Genomic DNA, 26018 nt, shown 5'->3' with positions numbered 1-26018 from the left:
CGACAGAGAGGCAGGCAGAGAGAGAGGGAGAGGGAGCCTGCTGGCTCCCCACTGAGCAAAGAACCCGATGCGGGGCTCGATCCCAGGACCCCGGGATTATGACCCGAGCCGAAGGCAGAGGCTTTAACCTACTGAGCCACCCAGGCGCCTCTCAACAGGTAATTTTCCAAGCAAGTTATATTTCACTCATTCAGATGAAATTGTATATGCTTTAATATTTTCTTTGTATTTATTATTACTATTATCTTTATAGTCGTATAGTTGACATATAATATTTCATCAGTTTCAGCTGTACAACACAGTGATTCAACAATTCTGTACGTTATGTATGCTCGGCAGTCATGTTATCACAATGTCACCGACGACATTTCCTATCCTGTCCTTCTCATTCCCATGACATACTCACTTCATAACTGGAATTTTGTACCTCTTAATCCCCTTCATCCATTGTGCCCTATTATTTGCTTTTCTGAATGTGAAAACCTCACATTAGGAACATATAAATTCTATACAACAATTGTTACAATTCATTAAAGCTAACTTTCTTTCATTACTCGAAAAAGTTTTATTCTGAAATCTTTAATTTCTATAGGAAAACAGGCAAGAGATTTTTTTCTATGTACTTGTGATAAATTCTTTAGATGTTCAATTTTATTTTTAAAAATATTTATTTATTTGAGAGAGAAAGAGCGCATGCCTACACGAGCGAGCACACAGAGGCAGAGGGAGAGGTAGAAGCAGGCTCCCCACTGAGCAGGGAGCCTGATGCGGGGCTCAATCCCAGGACTCTGGGACTGTGACCTGAGCCAAAGGCAGATGCTTAACAGACTGAGCCACCCAGGTACCCCTAGATGTTCAAATTTAATTGTTATAACTCAAACAATAAAAAAGATAACTTACCCAAGAAAATGTCGACGAGCATATTCATAGTAAATCTCCCAGAAGGACCCATGTGGTTTTTATTTCTTGTTCCTTGTGATGAACTATGTTCTTGAACAAATCTTACAATATTTTTTACATCATCGGTCACATCTCTTGTCTTATAATCCTGTGAGTAAGAAGAGATTACCTTCTGCTGTAATTAAGATGATACTGAGATCACTAAGGTTTCATACTGTGATAGTCTCATAACAAACAATTTCCAGTCCAAAACCAAGATCCAAACCCAAACTTCAAATGTTCTTTCTTTTCTAAGCTCTTACATTAACCTTAACCTTGTGTCTAGGACATTAGCACGACCACATCTATGTCATTACTGGGTTATAGACATACATCTCAGTCTTTCAATTGCCCAACAGCATGCTGTGGGGAGGAACATCCTTTCTTCCTTTTCAAGCCCTTCACACCCTCTAGATCAGTGCTCTGACACTTAGATGGTGATTCCTGGGATAAAAACACTGTCCAACCATGCAAATCTGGGAGTTCTGATCGCTTATGGGGTTTGATCGCTTATGGGGTGTCACAGTCAACCCTTTTAATGATCTCCTGTTAGTTTCCTTTTTCCTTCTCCTCACTGGTCTGAAAACTCAGCTTACTTTTTAAAGCCCACATTACTATATGACCTGTCTGCTTTCTTTTATTTATTATTATTATTTTTAAAGATTTTATTTATTTATCAGAGAGAGAGGGGGGGAGAGAGCGAGCACAGGCAGACAGAATGGCAGGCAGAGGCAGAGGGAGAAGCAGGCTCCCCGCTGAGCAAGGAGCCCGATGTGGGACCCGATCCCAGGACGCTGGGATCATGACCTGAGCCGAAGGCAGCTGCTCAACCAACTGAGCCACCCAGGCGTCCCTGTCTGCTTTCTTTTAGCCTAGATCTCCAAACTAGCAATACTAACCAGCCACTGTTCTAAAAAGCAGCATCATACTTCTGGCCTCAGTCTACGGAGCCTCCTCATGGTCTAACCCTTGTTCTTCTGCCACAATCTCACGACCTCAAGACTAACAGGTTTCTGGTCTTATTCTAACAGCTGGTATTGATTCTGAGACTCTATCCAGAACCATCACAAAACAGTGCTCTGTCATTCTCTCCAACACCATCCCTGCCCTAATTCTTGGTGACTCAGGGGACAGATGATCCTCCCATCTTGGCCTCTGGCATCTTGATCTCCTCTGCCCCAGTAACCCCATCTTCCACGTATGCCAGCCACTCCCTTGATCACACCTACCACCTTGGACTCACTAAAATCAGCAACCCCTTCATTCTCTGAATGCCCCTTCATGCCATCTCGTATATTCTGATTCCAACAGCCCACTGGGCCTGCCTATCCACTCATTCCCATCCTTGCATGCTCCCCTAAGTCAGCTTGGATTCCACAGCCCCTCATTACAATACTACCTCTCATGGGCCTTCAGCTTTGCCCTTAGGTCCATTCATCCCATTCATTGCTTGATGATACACTCTAGATTCAAGTCTTCACCACTCTGTGCCTAAACCGTGGCAGCTGACCTTGGCTGGAGACACACAAACAACCATGCTGAAAGTGTGTACTTTCAACAAATGGCCACAGACCTCAAGCGGGCCCTCCAAGTGGCCGGATAATCATCACACACCCTTGGTGTCGCACTCCTCCGCCCTAGACAGGAGTTAGCACGCTATGGCCCATAAGCTGGATGCCTGTTTCCGTACGTCAAATTATACTGGGACACAGCCATGGAAAATCGATGTAGTTATTGTTTATGTCTGCTTTTGGGCTAAAAGAGCAGAGTTGAGTACTTGAGACAGAGCCTGTGATTCTAAGGCCCACGAAGCCTAAGTATGCACTCTGGCCCTTTAGATAAGGTTTGCTGACCGCTGTCCCAGATGACTGGACTTCTTCACTTTCTCCTTTCTCTTCAGCTCTCTCTCTTGTCCTGACTGTCAGCTGACGACCTGGCCTGCTACTTCACTGAGAAACCTGAAATAACCACAAGAGAGCTTTCGCAAACTTCCCTCACAACACCTATCACCAGCAAACGTCCACAGTCCTCTCCGTCCTCGTGCTTAGAGATGAGCTCTCTCGGTTCCTGCCTGGAGGCAATCTCTGGACTTGCACACTAGATCCCTCTCCCCACCACCCCTACCTATCCAAGGATGTTGCTTCAGCGGCTCTCCCCATTCCTTACACATCAGCTTTCCATCCTAGGCAGGTACGTTCCTATCAGCACTAATGGATGTTACTTCTCCTGTCTTTTCCTGACTCCACTTCCCCTGCCAGCTGCTGTTACACTTCTCTGATCATCCTTGAAGCAAAACTTGAAAAAGTTCTGTATATTCATATATATATGAAAGCCTGCGGGTTTGTCCCTCTCTACTGGACCTGTCAGACAACTCCAGCCACGCTTCCTGCTGAAGCCAGTGGTGTCTTCTGGGCTCCTTCCCTACTCGGCTTAGCGGCAGCACTGGAGCAATGAGCACTCCCTCCTCCCTGAAATGCTTCCTGTATGGAGTGCTGATCTTCCCCTTACCTTGCTAATTCTCTTTCTTGGTCTCCTTTCCTAGTCCCTCCTCTTCTCCTTAATCTCTTAATGTCCTGGAACTCAGTCATTCGGTTTTCTTTTCTTTGGCCTAACCTTATACCCCTGAAGATTTCATCTGCTCTTGTGGCTCTGAATACCATCTGTACGCCAACCACTCCTGAACTGGTAGGTACCACAAGCCCCTTTTCAGAATTTCTGAATCTAACAGATTTATCTAACTCAAAACACCCCAGACTGAACTGATCTGCCCTGCCAAACGGCCATCCCCAAGCCTTGTTGCTGAGGGTCAGTCACACCACCCCTCCAGCTGCGGCTCTGGCCTGCCGCTTCCTTTTCCCCAACTGACTTTTAGCCCTGCTCGGCTACACGGGCTCCCTTTGCTATCCCTCAAATGCACAGGTATGCCCCCACATCTGGGAGCCCAGAATGCCCACGTCCAGGGAATGGCTCAGCTAAGTTCCTTTTCAGGTGTCCGTGGCTCAGACAGGCTGCATCTCTGTGAGGAGACTTCCCTGGGCTACCGCACCTGGTCCTGCTCCTGGCATCCCACTCACTGCGCCAGGCTCCCACACCGCTGTGCTTCCCGTGCCCTTATGCTGTCCATACTCAGCCTCCCTCCACGGGAATGTAAGCCCCACAAGGGCAGGGATCTTTTTATTCTGTTCAGGGATGCATCCCAATCTCCTAGACCAGCGCCTGCCACACGGCAGACACTCAACAAACGTTTGTGAAACAAGAACGGATACTGATCAGCAATGTCCAAGTAGAACTGGCCACGAATCCGCAGACCCAACCTTCTGTATTGGCTAGTGCTGCAGACCTCTGTGACTGTGCTTATCACATGCCATGTCTGTCCCCCTCCAGTCTATGAACAGGGTGCTCTTTTGTGAGTCCCCAGTAACTTGCACAGACATTTCAAATAATGTATCGAATATGAAAATGCTCTGTAAACTGTAAAGGATGGAGACATTAGAACATAGAATTACCATGAGAGGTAAAATTAAGTACCTAATGACTGAATTTAACTTCCCATGGTTATTTTTAGGGCAGACAAATGGCCATTAATTCTTCATAGTTTTTAAACAACCAATTTATATTATAACGTAATTGACCTGATTCGAACACACAGTATACTATTTATTATAATTCTTCAGAATGAGAACTTCAAATATATATTGAGATTTGAATCTACATATTCTCCTGCCCAAGTTGGATCTTTTTGGGTATTTACAGATGAATGATACTTCTAAAATATCCTATTGTACACATATATAACCTCAATATTTGGGATGGGTTCAGGGTATTTTTTATAGGCTTCTAATTCAAAAGTTATTCCACAGAATTACTATTAAATATTTCTATTCCAAATTACCATGGGGAGGAAGCTACCTTTCCCTGGTTCAGTCCCTGAGGGCCCACTTAAGGTAACCTAACTTGTATCTAACTTTGTCGAATTAAAGTCTTGGCAATTTCCTGAATCACAAGGAACTTAAAACTTTCTTATTTTACCTTTGTTTTGCAGCAGTTATCACAAGAAACATCTGGGTACTTCTTACAAAAATCAGGATTAAATCCATTTTCACCAAAGTAAGCCAAAAGCTGTATTCTCCTGCATTCTGTTATATTTTCACAGTAATGCACCATACTGTACAAATTATTGAAGTGAGTCTCTCTGGTATGATGGTTTCCATCTTTTTCCACTAAAAGAGGTAAAGAACAAAATAAAAATACTTATTAGAGTAGAAAACGAGAAAATAACACAAATATTTGGAATAGATTCATATAACTTTAAATACTAATTGAAATAAAATTACTAATAGCACCATCTATCAGTATGACATCATTTCTATATTATGACAAACCATGTATTTATGTTTATCCCTCAGATTTCTAGTTTTATAGGAAGAAATGAAGAAATATAAAAAAATTTTCCCAATCTTCATGACTCCCAATGATGATGTGAATCAAATTTACTGTATTTATCAGACAAGCACGCCGGCTCAGCTGGATGTTTGAAGTCAGCAGAGCAAAGCAACCATGGCAATGGGCCAGTCCCCCCCAACCCCCGGTGCCTGGGATCAGAGTAGTTATGCCAGCGGTGCCAAAGCCACGTGCCAAGGAGCCCCGGGGTGCTGCAGTGAACTCACGGGGTGCTGGCAGGGTATTTTAAATTTAAGGGAAACAGTGATATTTGAACACCATACAAACTGCCACTCTGAGGTCATGCTGCCTATATTCCTTCCAATGCCATCTCTGTGAAACCGAAGTTTTGGCAGTTGCTGTGATAAATACAAAAACCTCCAGAAAAATCCATGTGAAACAGGAAATAAGGGTGGCAGTGTCTAATCTAATTTCAAGGTTTGAGAATCACACGCACATACTTTCCGTTTGTAAGCAACCTGAGGTTTGTTAAGAATGAAAATAAAACTTTTTTTTCTAGTTTATGAGTATTCTTTTTTTTTTAATGTTGCTAAGTGTTTAAAACTTAAATGCTTATTGAATTATTTGGATCTAACTTAATATAGGCTCTGCTTAAAAACACAAATGGTCACGCTAAGTTGTGTTTTTTTTTTTAAGATTTTAGTTGACAGAAAGAGACACAGTGAGAGAGGGAACACAAGCAGGGGGAGTGGGAGAGGGAGAAGCAGGCCTCCCGCCGAGCGGGGAGCCCGATTCGGGGCTCGATCCCAGGACCCTGGGATTATGACCTCAGCCGAAGACAGATGCTTAATGACTGAGCCAGCCAGGTGCCCCATGTCACACTGTTTTAAAGTCTCACTTTTTTCACTGAAAATCATCTTTTTATTTTTTTTAAAGATTTATTTGAGAGAGAGAGAGAAAGAGCACGTGTTCGTGAGCACGAGAGGGAGAGAGGCAGGGTCTGATTGAACAGCAGACTCCCCGCTGAGCAAGAAGCCCGATTTGGGGCTCGATCCCAGGACCCTTGGGACCATGACATGAGCTGAAGGCAGAGGCTTAACTGAGCCACCCAGGTGCTCTCACTGAGAATCATCTTAGTAGAGTGCAAGGGACGTGGGCTTTGGAGGTTAGACAGACCTGGGCCCCATCAGGGCTCCGTGACCTACCGGCTCTACATCTGCCGTGCTCCTGTGTAAAATGAGGACAGTAACAGTAGTACCTGTGAGGCCTGTTGTGAAGACTGGATGAAGGGATATAATCAAGCAGTTAAGACAGTGCATACAGTAGGTGCTAAACAACGTCATCTATCTACCACCAGATTCGCAGTCCCCCTGGCCCCCAACTCCTACCACTACTGCTGCTCATCAGCGCTCTTGGAGGCAAGTTACAAAACCTTAAAGGAACTCCCTTTCACCATGGGGTGAACGCCATCTCGAAAACCAGGGATGACAGGCACAAAAAGTGACCGGATATTTGGCACAGTGCCTGGTTAAGTGTCATACCTCACGTACAGTACCTGTGGCAGGATCCATTCAGAAGTGGTCTCAAAATAGTAAATTTATTTAGGAAATGTACTTAACTATCACAACTTAGTAGAAAAATGGACAAAGGGCACAACAAGATTCTAGAATATGAATTCACTTTAACCTGGCAAGTCTAGGTCCGGAAATTTATCCTAGATAGACAGCTGCACAAACGTCCACAGATATGTGCAACAGGTGCTCAGCACCGAACTGCTGATAACCGCGCAGAACAGCAAACACTCAAAGTCTCTTGTCCAAGAGGACCGGGGAAACGGACATGGAATGCAATGCAGTCGAACCACACGTTATCAGTCGGAGTCTTAATTACATCCTAGTGTAGACTGATAACAAACTGTATGTCTACATATAATATAATCCCAAGCACAAATGGCAAAATATATGCATTTGGCAGGGATAAACACCAAATATAGGATATTGCTTCTCTCTGATGGGCGAGTGGAGGGCTGGGGGGGGGGGGGCAGTTATTTCCGAACCCAGTGGTGAGGGTTCATTCTTTTTCCCATTCTACTGTTTCTGCATGTTTGAAATACGAGTTACATGCAAGCACGCATGGAGAGGTTGGATCTAGAAGGCTACACGGGAAGCCAAAAGCTGGAATGACTTTCTAGGGCCAGACTGTGTGCAAGGCATGATCTGGACATTTTCCACCGTGTCCATGTCTACATACACACGTCCACACCATTTGAGTTTTACATGACAAGCCTGTGTAACGCTTGTATAACTATTTAAAGAAAGCCAGCAGCAGATGCTCCCGGGAGACCATAGGGCCCCGGGGCTTGGCTTACTCAGGATGAGTCTCTTCAGCCGGGTCACGTCGTGGTAGGTGTAGAAGAGCAGGCAGTGCGACGTCTCCCCATCTCTCCCAGCTCTGCCGGACTCCTGGTAGTAGCCCTCCACAGATTTAGGGAGAGATGCGTGGATCACGAACCGCACGTCAGGTTTGTCGATCCCCATTCCGAATGCTATTGTTGCACAGATAACCTGAGGAAACAGCACATACCTCTTAGGCTCAGAACAGATGGAAAGGGACATTTTAGTAACAGGCACCTCGAAAAGCTCTATCCTCCACTTTATCCCGCAATCTAGTATCTTAACTTGGCCCCATTATTGAGGATGACTAATGTGAGGTCTTCCTATGGATAATCTGCAATCTTAGGAAGGTCCGAGAAGGTGAAGAGGAGCTCGCGGTGGCAGGCACTTTCTTGTGGGATCTGGCATCATGAAAGGGGCCAGAATCAAGAGCCATCATGTCTTGGGGGGGTGGCCACTGCTTGCTCTCTTCTGTTGCTGATATGGAGGCATGAGGGGCACTGTCACAAACAAGTGTTCCCAGGGCTTTTGCTCCCAGATGTCACTAATGCCAGCTTTTTTGATGCTTTGGGGACAATGGCATTCTCATCTGCCCCCGTGCTTACCATCTGTGCTCCCAGTGGGAGCAGCTGACGGATCACACACGGGCTCCTTTTCCTCAACAGCTGATTTCAAAGGAAAAACTGGTGAAATTTTTATTGGAACTCACGTGGGTAAAAGTCTGAGAGGTGCTTCTTTTTTTTTTTTTTTTTTTTTAAAGATTTTATTTATTTATTTGACAGAGAGAAATCACAAGTAGATGGAGAGGCAGGCAGAGAGAGAGAGAGAGGGAAGCAGGCTCCCTGCTGAGCAGAGAACCCGATGCGGGACTCGATCCCAGGACCCCGAGATCATGACCCGAGCCGAAGGCAGCGGCTTAACCCACTGAGCCACCCAGGCGCCCCCTGAGAGGTGCTTCTACTACAAAAAATACTGCAGACTGTGGGATTAGCCTATGCAAATTACTTAGGACAGGAAAGGTGGCAGTTAAATTTCAGGAGCTTCATAAATCCACTTTTAGTAAAAAAAAAAAAAAAATCATTTTCATGAATATCCATTTTAGTTGCAAATGTAGGACTTATTAACCCAGACAAAACCATTACATCTCCAGCTTTATTATAGAAATAAAGCTGCAAGACACCCCCCCCCCCACCTTCAAGAAAATAAATAGCGGCTGTAAGAACAGTATTTCAAAAGCAGCGGAACTACCTGGCAGCCAGACGGAGGCTGAGGACATGGTCTCGGTGACCGAGGACCAGGGTGAGCAAGTGCAGGCCATGGAGAACATGGCCAGCAAACAGGCGTGCTTGGTGGCACTGGGGATGGCTGTGGCCTCATCAGCCCTCTAAATTTATGGCACTTTGATGGAAGGAAGTGTCCTTGGAAAAGAGAAAGTCTCCTGGAGCCTCTAGTGGTGGAGAGCAGGTGGAGAGGCTGTGCGGAGAGGTGAGGCAGCCAGCAGGCCTGCTGCGTTCCAAGAAGTGGGATGCGGGTGCGGCTCCCCTGTTTGGGTGCAGAGTGCAGGCTCCCAGTGAGGTGACCCCAATGCCAACTCCCCCTCTGAAAGCCTTTACTTTGAGTCACTGGGAAAACTGGCTTAGTCAAGCTGTTACTTCCTTATTTCTGTTGCTTTTGAAACTTCAGACTATAATAATGTCTTTGTGGAGAAAAACAATGAGGTTTTAGTCTATCTTACAAGTCTAACAAGATCAAGGTTGTCCGGTGACTGTATAATTACACCTTGACTGTAAGGATTAGCCAGTCTGAAAACAGAAACAAAAACGCACCCATTTTCTTAAACTGTATTTTTGATCAAAGTGTTTTATGTACATATATACAGATATGTATATATGTGTGCATGGCTATTACAGAACATTTATACTATATTTAAGATTCAAAGAACTTACAAAGAACTGGCTTTTTTCCTTTTTTCTCATCTATTTTTCTATTCAAAAAATTTTTTAAAGATTTACTTATTTTTTTGAGAGAGAGCTAGAGAAAGCAGTGGGGAGGGACAGAAAGTGAGTATCTGCACTGAGCGCAGAGCCCAATGTGGGGCTTGATCCCAAGACCCCAAGATTACGACCAGAGAGCCGAAACCAAGAGTCAGACGCTTAACCGACTGAACCACCCAGGTGCCCCTCAATTTTTTTTCTACAGCTGAGATTTCACACATTTAGGTTCCATTTGTCCCTGCGTTTCTCCATCCCTGGCATCTGAACATTTTCATATCATTATGAAATTCTTCATAAACCATTTTCTTTTAAGATTTTATTTACTTAAAAAAAAAAAGATTTTATTTACTTATTTGAGAGAGAGTGGAGAGAAAGTATGAGAGGGGGGTCAGAGGGAGACGCAGACTCCCCGCTAAGCAGGGAGCCCAGTGTGGGGCTTGATTCCTGGAATCCAGGATCATGATCTGAGGCAAAGGCAGAGGCTTAACCAACTGAGCCACTCAGGCACCCGCTTCATAAACCATTTTCTTTCTTTCTTTCTTTTTTTTTTTTTTTTTTTGAAGATTTTATTTATTTGAACAGAGATCACAAGTAGGCAGAGAGTCAGGCAGAGAGAGGAGGAAGCAGGCTCCCAGCCGAGCAGAGATCCCGACTCGGGGCTGGATCCCAGGACCCTGGGATCATGACCTGAGCCGAAGGCAGAGGCTTTAACCCACTGAGCCACCCAGGCACCCCATAAACCATTTTCAACACCAGGCATTCACTATACTGTACCCAGTCACTCTCTCAGGAAATTTAGGCTACTTACTATTAAGAATAACTCTATCAGGGCACCTGGGGGGCTCACTCATTAAGTGTCTGCCTTTGGCTCAGGTCACGATCCTAGGGTCCTGGGATCAAGCCCCACATTAGGCTCCCTGCTCAGTGGGAAGCCTGCTTCTCCCTCTCCTATTCCTCCTACTGTGTTCTCTCTCTCGCTGGCTCTTTCAAATGAATAAATAAAATCTTAAAAAAAGGATAACGCTATCATACAGTCAATGACACTGTAATAACTTTGTATGGTCCTAAGTGGTTGGTACAATTATTATGGCTGGCATTTCATAATGCAGAGTTGTCAGGTCACTCTGTTGTATACCTGAAAGTAACACAATACTGTATACACCAGGTATACTTCAATTATAAAAATCCCCAAAACCCATATAAACACTGATGTAAATTCCACACATGTGTTTCAGATCTGAGGCTCCTGGAACAGTCTGCCATATTCTTTTCCAGAAAGGCTCTCAGGAGCATTGCAGGAAATCACCTCTTAGAGCACTGTCCCCCATAGTTAATAAAAGTTTGCTAATACAGAAGTGAAAATGGTCTCTCACTAATTTGTTTGGATTCCTTTAATAATTAGCAAAGTTGCACATTGAAGAACAATGTGGCTCCTTCTTTTCAAAATCTCTTGATAGCCTGGGGTAATTTACTATTTGAGACTTATGTTTTTCTCATTGAAGTTTGGGGATATTTTATTTGCAAAAGACATTATTTCCCTAGTTGTTTGTTCTTTGCTATTGCCTTTAATTTTGTTCGACATAGAAGTGTTTATTTAGATTTTTAATCTTTCGAGCTCTTTTTAAGCTTAGGCTCTCTTCCAGCCAGAGTTCATACATTTAAAAATGCCAAAATTTTTATTTACCTGTGATTTTTTTTTTTTTAAAGATTTTATTTATTTATTTGACAGAGAGAAATCACAAGTAGGCAGAGAGGCAGGCAGAGAGAGAGGAAGGGAAGCAGGCCCCGCGCTGAGCAGAGAACCCGATGCGGGACTCGATCCCAGGACCCTGGAATCACGACCTGAGCCGAAGGCAGCGGCCCAACCCACTGAGCCACCCAGGCGTCCCAACCTGTGATTCATTTTGATAGGAGGATCCAAAAACGATTCCCCGCCAGCAGGTAAGCGTACCACTAGTTGCATCATCCTTCTTTCCTCATTATTTTTTTTTTCAATAACATCCTTGCTACATACTGTTTTTACCTTTTTTATTTTTTTAAAGATTTATTTATTTATTTCAGGAGAATCTCAAGCAGACTCCGCCCTGTGTATGGAGCCCTATTTGGGGCTTGATCTCATGATCAAGAAACCCAAGAGCTGGATGCTCAACTGACTGTACCAACCAGGTACTCCGTTTTACATGTTTTCCTGTCTAATTTTGGATTTCTGTGTCACTGATCTGTCTGTAATGTACTGCAAAGCCATCGTTCATGTGTTTTCATTTTCCTCCCAAATTCTTTCAGTTACTTTAACATGAATATTCTTCCAGGCAAACTTTAGAAAAAGTTTATCAAAGGGAAAAAAAAAACCACACTGGAATTTTGCTTATTGCAATATACAAATTAGGGAAGACTGACATCTGTGATTACTTGACTCAAGATATGCTGGTGATACATTTCTGGATGTGATCTATCTGAAAGTGCCTTTCTGTTGTGCCCAACATCTGTGACAATGAGCTGGCTATGAATCCTTCAATCCCAAGCTTTCCTCCTTTGATCCTGAAGACAGTGTGTTCCTGCTTTTACTATTTAATCAGACGGTCTCAGGCCTGCCTGCTTTTTATAGAGCACCCTACCTCTGTATCTTCGTGCGGATCATTTCTCTCAGCTCTCCGTAAACCAAACAAGGTGGTGAACTATGTCTACATGTATGTTTTCCCCCAGTGACTCTGAGATAATGCTTTTAAATTTGTTAAATATTTGTTATGGATTCATTTGGAACACATCAGTCTACTGTATCTGCTTCAGCCATCCCCGTTTCTTCCTTGGATACAATGATTATTCTTAGGCTGACATTTTCAAGTTACTCACTACCTCACTGATGCAGATGTCTGTACCAAGCTGAACCATTTGTGTCTTGATAATGATTCTACTTGTTTTTTGCCTTTTGTGCATTTTCTTATCTAGATAAACTACATTTTTAAAAAATTTGTGCCTTCCTCTTAGCCTGTCATCTTATGGCAAAATACTTCTAATTCATATATACTGAGTATTCTGACACCTTTCCAAGGACAGTAGGCTAATATCCTCTAAGATTTTCTCCTGTTTTCTGTTACAAAATAATTTTGAGAGATGTTTTTCCCTTGAGTCTTTGGGATAATTTCTCTTTTTGTGAATTGAAAACTTCACAGGCTAAAAAAAAAAGTTATTAGTTGTTTTTCTCAAATTCATCCTTGTATTTAAAGAGCTCTATCCAACACTGGCACCCGTCACCGTATAGGACGCCTAGAGTGTTCTTAGCTTCCTCCCTCTTGATCCTTGTGGGTAAAAATCTATCATCTCGGAAATCTCAACACAATTAGTTATTAGGGAAATGAAAATTAAAATCACAATGAGATGTCACTTCACATCCCCCAAGATAGATATAGTAAAAAAAATAAAGTAAAATAAAATAAAAAGTAGAAATAATAAGACAGAGACATTGGAACCTCATACATCACTGGTAGAAATGTAAAATTCTGTAGCTGCTTTGGAAAACAGTTTGGTAGCTCCTCAAAAAGTTAGAGAGTTACCATATGACTAAGCAATTCCACTCTTAAGTATCTATCCAAGAGAACTGAAAATATGTTCATACAAACACATGTACACAGATGTTCACAGAAGCATTATTCCCAATAGCCAGAAAGCGGGTGCAACTCAATGTTGAATGGGTAACAAACGAGGATACAGCCATGCAATGCTATCCGGAGCACAAAGAGAAATGAAGGACTGATACATGCTACAACAAGATACACAATGCCTTGAAAACATTATACTAAGTAAGAGAAATGAGTCACAAAAGAACCCATAATGTATCATTTCATTTATATGAAATGTCCAGAACAGGAAAATCTATACAGACAGATTAGCAGTGGTTCCACTAGTGGCTGCTGGGGACTGGGGAGTGGCTGCTAAATCGTACGAAGTTTCTTTTTTGGATGATGAAATATTCTGGAATTAGACAGTGGTGAAGCTTGCACAACCTTGTGAATATACCAAAAACCACTGACTTGTAAACTCTGAAAGGGCGAATTTTATGGTATATAAATCACAACTAAATAAAAAAAATTTTAAGAAAGAAAAAGCAACTTAAGAAAGCCTCAAAATGATCTGTTTTTAAATTTCAGTCTTATTTTGATGTTTGCTGTCTTTAAAGTAAAAACAGTTCTCATCTGGCATGTGCAAGTTTGTTCATACACTAAAAAAGATGACTTCCTTTGTTTATTCCAAAAACGTTACCTGGCAGCCGTCCTGATTAACCCACTTGTGCTGTACTTCGTCCCTGGCAGAGTCACTGAGGCCAGCGTGATACGCAAGAGCAGCGAGACCATCTTTCTGTAAAGTGTCCGCCATGGTGTCACATTCCCGCCTGGAGAGGCAGTAGATTATCCCAGAGTCATCTGCCAAGAAACCAAAACAGTATTGAGACATGAGAGCCTTTAACACAAATAACAACACAATTTTCGTTATGTTCTTCTTTTTTTTTTTAAAGTAGGCTCCACATCCAGTGTGGAGGCCAGTGTGGGCTCAAACCCACGGCCCTGAGATCAAGTGCCAAACCAAGAGATCCAAGAGTGGGATGCTCAACCAACTGAGCCACCCAGGTGCCCTTCATTATGTTCTTAGAAATACACAAACCATAAGCAGATCTTCACAGTCTACTTATAGTGGGGCAGGGCCACACAGGGAGAGTAATTCAAGCTAGGAGCTCATGTGTACTGGAAACCACAAGATGTGACCTTTTGTTCTGTCCCCCGAATGACTCCTGGGGTGGACCTGCAGGAAGCCTGGGCTCTCCTTCACATGGGCTATAAAATGGGCGGGCACCTTATATGAACGCTGCAGAGTGCATGTAGCAGTACATATCAGCCTTACAAATTCTCCTAGTTTTTAATTCAGTTTCCTTCTAGGAAACTAATCTAGGAAATAAAGTGGTACAGGACTTCTATGAATAGTTTTGTTTCTCCTTTTGAAAATTAGAAAAATTTCAATGGCCAACATTAGGAAATTAACAAAGGAATTATGAAGTAAGATATACTGAAACATTTTAAGTGATTTCCAAATTTTTAAAAAACCCTATGAAAATGCTCAAGATATAAAACAGGTTAAGGGTAGAAAAACTGTAGACACGGTATGCTAATGGAAAGAAAAATGCACACAATTGCTGGAAGGAAATAAACCCCTAACGGTAATGGTGACTTGTCTGGAAGTAAGATTTGTCTTTTGCTTCTTTCTTCTTGTTGCTTTCTCGGTTTTCTTCATGAGCACATGTTATGTATACTTTTATGAGAATCACAAAATGAAAGGTATGAAAGAAAAAGTCCTTGCTCGTGGCAGAGCCAAAGGTATAGACAAACATGCTAACCATCTATATTCTCTGCCCGGGAGAAGGAGGCTTAGGAGGGAGATTGTGGATGATTCCTTCGTCTATCCCCCTCCATCATTTGATTTGTTCAAATACATATACTCATTTTTTTTTTTTTTTAAGATTTTATTTATTTATTTGCCAGAGACAGAGGGAGAGAGAGCGAGCACAGGCAGACAAAGAGGCAGGCAGAGGCAGAGGGAGAAGCAGGCTCCCTGCCGAGCAAGGAGCCCGATGTGGGACTCGATCCCAGGACGCTGGGATCATGACCCGAGCCGAAGGCAGCTGCTTAACCAACTGAGCCACCCAGGCGTCCCCATATACTCATTTTTTTAAGACTTTTTTTTTAATGTGCTCTCTAGGTTACCCGGGTGGCTCAGTTGGTTAAACGTTTGCTTTTGGTTCAGGTCACAATGCCAGGGTCCTGGGAATAAGCCCTACATTGCATCCCCTGCTCAGCAGGCAGCCTGCTTCTCCCTCTGCCTCCCTCCTCCCCTCTGCTTGTGCTCTCTCTCAAATAAGTAAATCTTAAAAAAAAAAAAAAAAGAAGAAAAAAAAGTGATTTCCACACCCAATGTGGGGCTCAAACTCACGACCCCAAGATCATGAATCACTTGTTCCGATGGAGCCAGCCAGGTGCCCCACAAACACGTATACTAGTTTTTAAGAAATGAAACAAAGGTGGTTAACTTGGTTAACAGAAACACCTCTCTATGGGGAAGTAGAAAAGGCGTTACGTGGAAAACCACCAGGCATTTCAGGATCTCATTTTAGCTAACAGAACTCTGAGGCACTCTTGGGAGAAGGCCCTAACACAGAAAGCGGCTTAATGCATACCAACAGAAGCCCGATGAGAGACACTGAAATCGTGAAGTAGAACATGGGTGTGTAGGAGGGAATATTTCATATACTTTTTTCTTAGGGTTTATTGTTATCAAACCAAATGTGATTTTATAATTTCCAGGATTGAGAGAGTTGGCAATATTCTGTTCTATAAATAGCTAGTTAGTGCTATTATAACAAAGAATGTTTAATATGCACACTGATATATTCTATTGTGGTACTAAAAAGACATTTATTACTTCTAGACATAATCTGTCACATGGCTGTACTCACGTGGGTGATGCTTTCTGATCCATTCTAAGCAATCAAATGCCACCTTCTTGGGTTTTTTCGGTAACACGTAGTATTTCAGATTATGTCTATTAAAGCTCATGCTGAACCTAGAAGTCCCAAACATAAAATTTTGTTATTATAAGAAAATATAGTTTTAGCCACCTTCACACATCGAACACCGCTTTTCCCCTTTGCCAACCTAATACCAAGCCATCCTGAGCTGAACACGGTCACTGGCAGCTTGCCTATCAGAACCCCGGAACGGAAGTCAGGTGAAGGGCTCGCGGACAGAACGCGGATAAGGAGCAAATGTGTATGGACGAGATGACAAGGAGTCAAGAGGGCTGTAGAAGAGAATGTGTAGAAAGGTGAGTCGGAAGCAGAGTTGCCAGGATGAGGCTGACAAGCAGAGACGATAAACCATTCCAAAGATTAAGAAAATCAGAGAAAACACACATTTCAGGCTATCGGTGTCCCCAAGTTTTGACTGAGTATGTGAAGAGCTGCTGGCAGGGTGGTAGCGGGAGCTCACACCCTCCACATCATGGGTCACCGTTCTCTGCTTTGTGCCCCAGAGGGGACGTGGCTGACTCGGAGACGGACATGATCCTCTTCCGCTGGCCCTCTGCTCTGGCTGGCCCACTTCCTCCCTCCCGCTTCCTTAGGGAGCTTTTCCCCATTCCTTCGTCTCTTGTGTTTCAGTCTCTTCCACAAATTTTTCCCTTTTGTCTGAGTGTATTCTATGGGACCACCAATCCTAAAAGCAACAGAAGGGCCCCTGCACCCTATATTCCACTGCGGCCGGCACCTCACCTCTTTCTTTCCCTCCAGTATTAAGTTTCTCAGAAGACACTCACACCCCCAACCAACTAACCACACATCCAATTTCGATTCTTGGCACCTCCATTCTGGCCTCTGCTGTTACCATTCTGCCCACATTTTTCCGTCTAGGCTTTTAAAACTAAATACGGACGTGTGGGTGGCTCCGTTGGTTAAGTGTCTGCCTTTAGCTCAGGTCATGATCTCAGGGTCCTGGGATCCAGTCCTGCACTGGGCTCCCCACTCAGCAAGAAAGCCTGCTTCTCCCTCTGCCTGCAGCTCCCCCTGCTTGTGCTCCCTTTCTCTGTCAAATAAATAAATAAAATTAAAACAAACAAGCAAAAAACACCTAAAGAAAGGTGAGGGGATAGTTACAGAGTCCTTGGCCCTGCAACACAGCCCCTGGTTCTGACATCTTCACAGGAAGGAGAGGTAACAGTTAAGGTCAGGGCATAAAGACATGTCCGTGCCTGCGTTGACAGAAGGGAAGAAAGAGATGGTAACTATAATAACCCATGGTTAAGGAGGATGCCTACGGACGAGGGGTGGGGATCAGAGGGAAGTACGACGGGGAATAAAACAACTTGCTTTCTGTCTTTGTCCATGAATCCAAGCTGGCTGGGTCCAGGTTTGTTGGCAGCGGCAGGATACACTCATTTGGTTTGAGGACAGAAGAATGCCTTGTGTGTGGAGGGCAGCGTCCGTGTGAACAGACTGCTACGCAAGTCAGAAGGCCATGCAACAGGCCATGGTCATGTTCTTGCCGAGTGCGGGGAGCGCACTGGTCTTCGTGAGGACCTCACTCTGACCTCTCCCTCACTCCGCGTTGTTGGCCGGCCTCACAAAAACCTGCTACGAGCACCGACATGTTCACAGTCCACAGTCTTGCCCCCACCATGCTCCTCTCATTTGTCTTTGTATCTTCTTCCTTTGCTTACTCCTTGAGTGGGGACCACTCCCCAATGTCCAGCTCATCTCTTCACCCGAACATCACCTTCTTCGGGGACTTCACTTGCCAGTCTAAGCAGTACCCAGTGCCATCTCCACTTGCCCCAACTTCTGTCCCCCCGACCCCACTTAGACCTTAGCGTTCTAAAACACAGTCCAACTTCTTTATAAATCAGTGGCTGAAACAGGGGTATGCGTACCCGAGGGGTTCACAAAGACTTCTAAAGTTACATAAGCAAAGATAGCTGTAGAGGAATCAACCAGCAGATTCTCTGTTTTCACGTGGACCTTCTGCATCGGGCTCTGTGCTCAGTGTGGAGTCTGCTTGTCCTGCTCCCTCTGCTCCTAACCTCCCCCACACTATCTCTCTATCTCTTAAATAAATGAATAAATAAATAATCTTTAAAAAGAGAGTGTGCGTGCACAAGCAGAAGTGGAGGGAGGGAAGAGGAAAAGAGAGAATCTTAAGCAGGCTCCACACTGAGTGTGGAGCCCGATGCTGGGCTCAATCCCACGACTCTGAGATCGTGACCTGAGCTGAAGTCAAGAGTTCAGTGTTCAAACGACTGAGCCACCCAAGTGCCTCTGAAACTTTCTTTAATCAAAGTACCAGAAACCCTTGGTAGGGCTTCATGTCTTTTAAAGGTTTTACATAGTTCTGTTGGGAGTAAAGTGTGACACGAGACATGAAGTACGCTGACCTTTGCTGGGATATTCTGATTTCAGACACACCGAGAGCAAAGTGGTGGCAGGGGAGATGATTTTCATCTTATGATGCTGCTTCTTGCATAGCTGGCTATTGTCACAGAACTCCCTGCTCTAAGAGTCTTGTGAGACGTCTGCTAACCAACACTTTGAAACCATCCCTCTTATGCTATTTATATGCATGAAACACCGAGAGCTCTCTTCTAGGGCTGGAAATGGCAGAGGAACACGTAGCGGATTGTGGCAAGAAAGGGCAGTAGATAAAAGACTGATCCGTCTATGGACTATTTCGATCAATCGTTCTCAGTCAATTATTTACAATCACTGTTGCAGCAAAGGAAACCACAGTTCTGACAGGATGATGGCATAAAAAGAACTGCCCAGGTATACAAATGATGTAGATGGTCTTTTTTTTTTTTTTAAAGATTTTTATTTATTTGACAGAGAGAGACACAGATAGAGAGGGAACACAAGCAGGCAGAGTGGGAAAGGGAGAAGCAGGCTTCCCACTGAGCAGGGAGTCTAATGCAGGGCTCGATCCCAGGACCCTGTGATCATGACCTGAGCCAAAGGCAGATGCTTAAAGACTTGAGCCACCCAGGCGCCCCGGTGTAGCTGGTCTTAAAAAATCAGTTGAGTTACTTTGGGCTTAGGTTGGGAATGGTGCATGAGTCTCCCTACCCATATGAACACTGAAATGACTATAGACAAGAATGGCCTTGTTACCTTTCCCTAAATTTTACATCATGTTTTAATTTCAGAACAATGTTTTATGTATTTAAAAAAAAAAAAAAGGTCTGGGTCAAAAAAGAGACCACAGCAAGTGCAGGTAGCATGAGAACCCGCGACTCTGCTCATGGGGATGGGAAACTGCAGGGCTCCTTTGGAAACCCCTGGCAGTTCTGCAGAAGGTGAAAAATAGTCACCCAACAAGTACGCACTTCCACTCTTATGTGAATGCCCACAAGAAGGGAAGGAGGAGGTCCACACAAAACCCTGTGTGTGAACATATATTTCAGCATTAGTCATAAGAGCCCCAAATGGAAACAACCTAGATATTTACTAAATATAAAATGGGCCACACCCATACAATGGAATATTATTCAGCAATAAACTTTGAAAACATCATGTTAAGTGGAAGAAGTCAGTTACAGGAGACCACAGGTCAGATGATTTCATTTGTATGAGATAGCCAAAACGGGCAAATCTACAAGCAGAAGGCAGACTAGTGGCTGCGGGTAGGCATGTGAGGGAAGGGGAGTTACTACTACTGGACATGGGTGTTTTTGCAGGGTGAGGAAGACATTCCAAAATTGATTGTGGTGATGATCACACAACTCACTAAAGCCCACTGAACTGTACCCTTTAAACAGGTGAATTGTATGGTACATGGGTTACATCTCAATAAAGCAGTTATCAAAAACTGACACATCAGGGGCACCTGGGTGGCTCAGTGGGTTAAAGCCTCTGCCTTCGGCTCAGGTCATGATCTCGGGATCCTAGGATCGAGCCCCGCATCAGGCTCTCTGCTCAGCGGGGAGCCTGCTTCCTCCTCTCTCTCTCTGCCTGCCTCTCTGACTACTTGTGATCTCTCTGTCTCTGTCAGGTAAATAAATAAAATCTAAACAAAACAAAACAAAACTGACACATCATCTGAAAAATTTCTAATATTTCTGTCATAATTAAAACAACAACAACAACAACAACAAAACACCTTAGGGATGCCTGGGTGGCTCAGTCAGTTAAGCTTCTGCCTTCAGCTCAGGTCATGATCCCAGGGTCCTAGGATCGAGTCCTGCATCAGGCTCCTTGGTCAACCAGGAGTCTGCTTCTCCCTCTGCCTGCTGCTCCCCATGTTTTTGTGTGCGTGTTCTCTCTCTCTGGCACACAAATAAATAAAATCTTTAAAAAAAACCACTTTAGAAATGTTACTTAATTACCTTAGTCAAACAAATTACTAAAAATAATAAAATGACATGACATTAGGAAATAAAATTATCAATCTCAAACTCAAAACCACAACAGATCTCTCTACTACAAAAGGCCTGCTGAACCGCAGCACACGGGCCAGTTTGCTACGTTGAGAATGTCGGCAGTTGCTTAGAGTTTGTTTTACCTGTTCTGTTGGAAAATGGGATGTTTGGAATTACCAAATATTTTTCTTTTAAGATAAAAACATAAGCAGGGGGAGTGGGAGAGGGAGAAGCAGGCTTCTGGCTGAGCAGGGAGCCTAATGCGGGGCTCGATCCCGGGACCCTGGGATCATGATCCGAGCCAAAGGCAGATGCTTAACAACTGAGCCACCCAGGTGCCCCTGGAATTACCAAATATTCTAGCCAGAGACAGGTCCCATCAACTGATGGATGTATAAATAAACACGGAAGGCCCATACAATGGAAGATTATTCAGCCTTAAGGAACCCAGTACTGATACATGCGGCCACAGGGATGAGCCGTGCATGAGAAGACTGTGCTCGGGAAAAGCCGATGGGCACAGAGAAGGGGAACATGGGGAGTGACCACGAACGAGTACCAGGTTTCTTTCTGGCGTGATGAAAATGTTCTATGCTTAGATTTGGGGGATGGCTGGATAACTCTGTGAAGACAAAAAAATCCCCGAATGCTTATCTTTAAATGGGTGAATTTTATGGTATGTCACTTATCTCCCTCTCTCTCTCTCTCTTATTTTAAGTAGGCTCATGCCCAATGTTGGGCTCAAACTCACCACCTGGAGATCAAGGGTCTCAATCTATCGACTAAGTGAGCCAGGCACCCAAATTGTATCTTAAGATCTTATTTTTAAAAAAGCTTGAGACTCCATGGTATCTTCACTTAGGGAGTAATTTATCAGTTGACATTAACATGGTAACTATGATTAGGTCCAGGGTGTCAAACTCATGTCATTTTAAGTGATGTGTCAGGAAATGGAATCAATTTGTGCTCAGCTCTTGTTGCTTTTGAAACTGAGATAGTTGTCAAGGGGATGTGTACCACACAGTTTACGTAGATTGAGAAAGTCAGAATTTTCCTTTTTTTTTTTTTTTTTTTTTTTTTAAGATTTTATTTGTTTATTTGACAGACAGAGATCACAAGTAGGCAGAGAGGCAGGCAGAGAGAGAGGAGGAAGCAGGCTCCCTCCTGAGCAGAGAGCCCGATGCGGGACTCGATCCCAGGACCCTGAGATCATGACCTGAGCCGAAGGCAGCGGCTTAACCCACTGAGCCACCCAGGCGCCCCAGAATTTTCCTTTAAAATAAATGAAAGTAAGTTTAATTTAGGTGATGGGTTTGGCAACAAATGCTGGCTTGGCCAACCAAGTTATATAGAAGTCACGTCCCAGTATTTGAAAGAGCTAACTGGTAGCCACAAATTTTGATAAAACTATTATTTAAAAGCATATCCCACAATAAAAATACCTTAGACTTATAATATGTAATACAGTAATAATATTATAATATATTAATTATATATTAATATATGTCATATATTAATATATATTATATAAAATTTATTATATATATTAATATATCAATTATATTTATGTTATATAATATAAATTATATATAATGTTTAAAATGTTTCAGCAAAGTGTACTGAAACTAACAACATTTTGATTTCCCCAACCCTTCCAAATGTAAAGGATACAAGATGCATTTCAGTGAGAGGAACAAGAATACTGATTGATTGATTAATTAGTGGGGGAGAGGCAGATGGAGAGAGAATCTCCAGCAGGCTCCATGCTCGGCGCAGACCCTAATGTGGGGTTCAAACTCACAATCCTGAGATCACGACCTAAGCAAAAAACCAAGAGCTGGATGCTTAAGCTACTGAACTACCCAGGCACCCAGGAACAAGAATATTTAATGGTCATTAGAAAAGTCTTGGTAAAGTATTTTTTTATAGCATGTTTCCCAGAAAAAGTAAAGTGAGTAACTAATGATCTGACTTATTTTGCTAGTCAAATAGTTTACAACTCTTCACTTTCCACAAAACTGAAAGGATTTGAGATGTCAGCTGACAGATCATTAAAAATAATTTTTGATGACAGATCAGTATGTAATTTTGGCATATACGTCAGAAAAAATTCAAATAATTGAGTGTTACTGTTATAATAAATGCCTTCCATTCCCATCTACATGTTTGTGTGAGCAACGGTTCTCAATGCTCACATCTATAAAAATAAGAAATACGAGCTGTTTTGATTTGTCAAAACAAATGTTGTATCAGCTAGCTGAAAGAAGTCCTATCTCATCAAATTACACATTCCCAATCGAAATGTATGCTAAAATTTGAAAAATATGGTTAACTAATGATTATAATAGTTCAATCTGGAAAAAAATTTTGGTATGGGAAATTAAAAAAAACAACTTTTAATTTATGCATCTATTTCCTTGCAGGTAAGTATAGTAGACTAAGCAACAAGACTTCATGCATAAAAATATACTGCCTTAGGATAAAAATCTGTGGGGAAACTGAAAGAGAAATAGGAGTTCACAGAGAAAAAGGAAAGATATAAACTATCTGTTAAAGAACATTTTGAAGATAAAGTTAAAAATTTTTAATGTATTTTTTAAGTGAGTGAAAGTAGGTACAAAATTTCCACTATATTTATATTCTACTGGAGACATTTAAATTTAAAAGGGCCAGGTTATAATTTTATTTAAAAATGTTATTTACCACAGATCACATTCTCTTTATTTAAAACTCATGCTGAAAAATTTCTGGTGTTAGGTTAGAAACACACAAGGGGTACGGTTTTCCAAAATCCTTTCAGGAGGCCCATATGACCACAAAAAGCAGGAAGACTGAGGCCATGACCATCCCTACCCACCCCTTAAACATCCCCTGTACCACTGAGCTAAAAATCAAATTCATTACCCACTCCTCCACCCCTGCTTCCTTCCTGCACGTCCAATTATGGTCAGTGGCGGTGGTCACCCGCATAAGACACTGTACACAGAAACTTCCATGACATCTGCCTTTCTAACGCCATCAGCCGCCCGACTCCTAGATTCAGCTGTGCTTTCCCTCTACCCTGTCCCCTCTATGCTCTGCTGCTGCCACCATCGTCACCATCTCCTAGAATGCTAGAGGCTTCTGGCCGCCGATCTCTCATTCCTCTGCTCAACCTTCTGTTTCACTGCCAGCATGATCACTCTACCACAGGGCTCAGGTCAAGCCACTTCCGGCCATGCTGCCCACAGGACGAAGTCCAAACACTTTATCATCGCGAAATGCAAGATCCCCGCGACTGGGCGTCGACCTGCCTACCCAGGGCCAGCCCTTCTCCAGGTCTCTCCACTCACGCCATGACTCATCATCCGTTCCTTGGAACCAACTTGTACTTTGATGCCCAAAACTCCAGCCCCGAATCCTCACTCTCCACCCATGAAAGTGCCATCCTCACCACTTCACACCCACAAGGATGTGTATAACCAAAGAGGCACACGGTAACACGTGCTGGAGCGGACAGGGAGAGACCACAACCCTCACACACTGCATGCTGCCGCTGCTTTGGAAAACCGCCTGCAGTTTGCATGGCCCGGTGACGCCCCTGCTGGACAGATGTCCCCGAGAAATGAAAGCCCCTGTCTATGTGACAACTTAGACACAAAGGCTCGTAGAAGTATTCCTAAGTATAACATCCACAAAATGGAAACAACTCAAAATGATACCACATAATAAACAAATGAATAAAATGCAGAGCGTACACATACGATGGCATATTTTTTTGTCACTGAAAACAGAATGAAGTACTGTCACATGCCGCGAGGCAGATGAACTGTGGACACATGTGATACGTGAGAGGCCAGCCACAGCAGGCCACGTCCTGTAAAATTTTGTTTGTTTGTTTGTTTTTCTGAAGACTTTATTTATTTGACACAGAGAGAGAGATCACAAGTAGGCAGAGAGGCCGGCAGAGAGAGGGGGAAGCAGGCTCCCCACTGAGCAAAGAGCCCGATGCGTGACTCAATCCTAGGGCCCTGAGATCATGACCTGAGCCGAACACAGAGGCTTAACCCACTGAACTACCGAGGCACCCCTAAAATTCTGTTTATATGAAATGTCCAGCTTAGGCAAAAATATATAAAGACACGAAGTAGATCAGTGGTTGTCTAGGGCTGGGGAAGTGGGGGGATAGTCGGAACTGCTAATGGGTATGGAGTTTCTTTTAAGGGAGACAGAAATGTTCTAAAAGTAGTGGTGGGATTGCACAACACTGTGAATAAACTAAAAATAAAAAAAAATCCTAGAATTGGACACTTTAAAAAGGTGCATTTTAAGGTATGTAAACTATATCTCAATGCAGCTGCTTACAAAAAAGACTACTCAGCCTACAAAGCCCGCTTCCCATATAAAACCCCATCCGACCCCTCCTCATTAACAACCAGTTGTTATTTTGGGTTATCGTCAGTCTTGCCTTCCTGAGTTCCTACAGTCATAATTTACATCTCTAATTACCACTTACTTCATTCTGCAACTTATTAAAAAGTATTTAAAGGGTTCTGAAACCAGACTATTTGGGTTTAAGTCCTCCCTCCATCATTTGCAAAGCATATGACCTTGTTCAAGTTACTTCTCTGTGCCTCTGTTTCCTCATTCCAAAGTGAGGAAAATAGGAGTACTTACCTCATAAGCCTTTTGGGTGGAGAAATGAATTCACATACATAAAAGGTCAAGAATAGTGCCTGGCACATCCTATAGGCTAAATATGTAACTGTCCGCTCCTGTTACTACCGTATTACACTACATTGTTGTATCAGCTCTCTATACGTCTGTCTCCTCTTTCTCAGCTTATATTTTAAGGTCCTAAGGAAAAGGAATAAAATCTCTATTTTATTATCTACCCTCGTATTTCCCAAAGAAGATCAGCAGAGTAGCTGTAGGAGAGGAGCACAGGGCCCAGGTTCGAACCCTAGGGAGACCTGCCTTCACTGGGGCCCATGACACAGCAGCAGCTGGGTAAATTTAATCTAAACAAGGGCCGATTGGCAAAAGAGATCAGGAAAAAATGTATCAGAAAGTGTCTGTTAAAATCTTTTACTTCCACTAAGAGATTTAAACTCTCCCAAATATAGAAATACCAAATATATTAAGGAATCAACAGAGTTGCCCAAATTTTCATATTTTACCCACATTTACCAAAATTCCTCCATATGTTCCATTTATTCATTCTTACTGAGTGCCAATTATGCACAGGGTGCCACATGCTAGACTCAGGAAATGTACAATCTATTGCTTTTCCAGGCTGATCTCCTCACATGACTAGGAAAAGATTTTAAAGGTGTCTGTCTCTGAATGCATAAGAGCAATGTTTACT

General features: G+C 43.1%; 1 protein-coding gene across 3 annotated transcripts in view; it reads right to left on the bottom strand.

Moving 5' to 3' along the window:
* Nucleotides 1–26018, bottom strand: part of BLM (BLM RecQ like helicase) — a 90768-nt gene that overhangs the window by 16564 nt on the left and 48186 nt on the right. For all 3 annotated transcript variants that reach the window (XR_009355242.1, XM_059179950.1, XM_059179949.1), the window contains exons 13-17: nucleotides 16227–16333; nucleotides 13985–14145; nucleotides 7709–7904; nucleotides 4969–5159; nucleotides 901–1048 (exon numbers count right to left, since the gene is read on the bottom strand). Coding sequence is in view for 2 of the 3 variants with exons in the window: in XM_059179950.1 (XP_059035933.1) it covers nucleotides 901–1048; nucleotides 4969–5159; nucleotides 7709–7904; nucleotides 13985–14145; nucleotides 16227–16333 (803 nt within the window). In the remaining variant the exon portion in view is untranslated. The remainder of the gene's footprint in view (nucleotides 1–900; nucleotides 1049–4968; nucleotides 5160–7708; nucleotides 7905–13984; nucleotides 14146–16226; nucleotides 16334–26018) is intronic.

The sequence above is a fragment of the Mustela lutreola genome, chromosome 7, assembly GCF_030435805.1.
Source record: "Mustela lutreola isolate mMusLut2 chromosome 7, mMusLut2.pri, whole genome shotgun sequence".
In the NCBI taxonomy this organism is placed as follows: Eukaryota; Metazoa; Chordata; class Mammalia; order Carnivora; family Mustelidae; genus Mustela; species Mustela lutreola.
The sequence above is the reverse complement of the archived record's forward strand: the minus strand, read 5'-3'. Positions and strand labels throughout refer to the sequence as shown.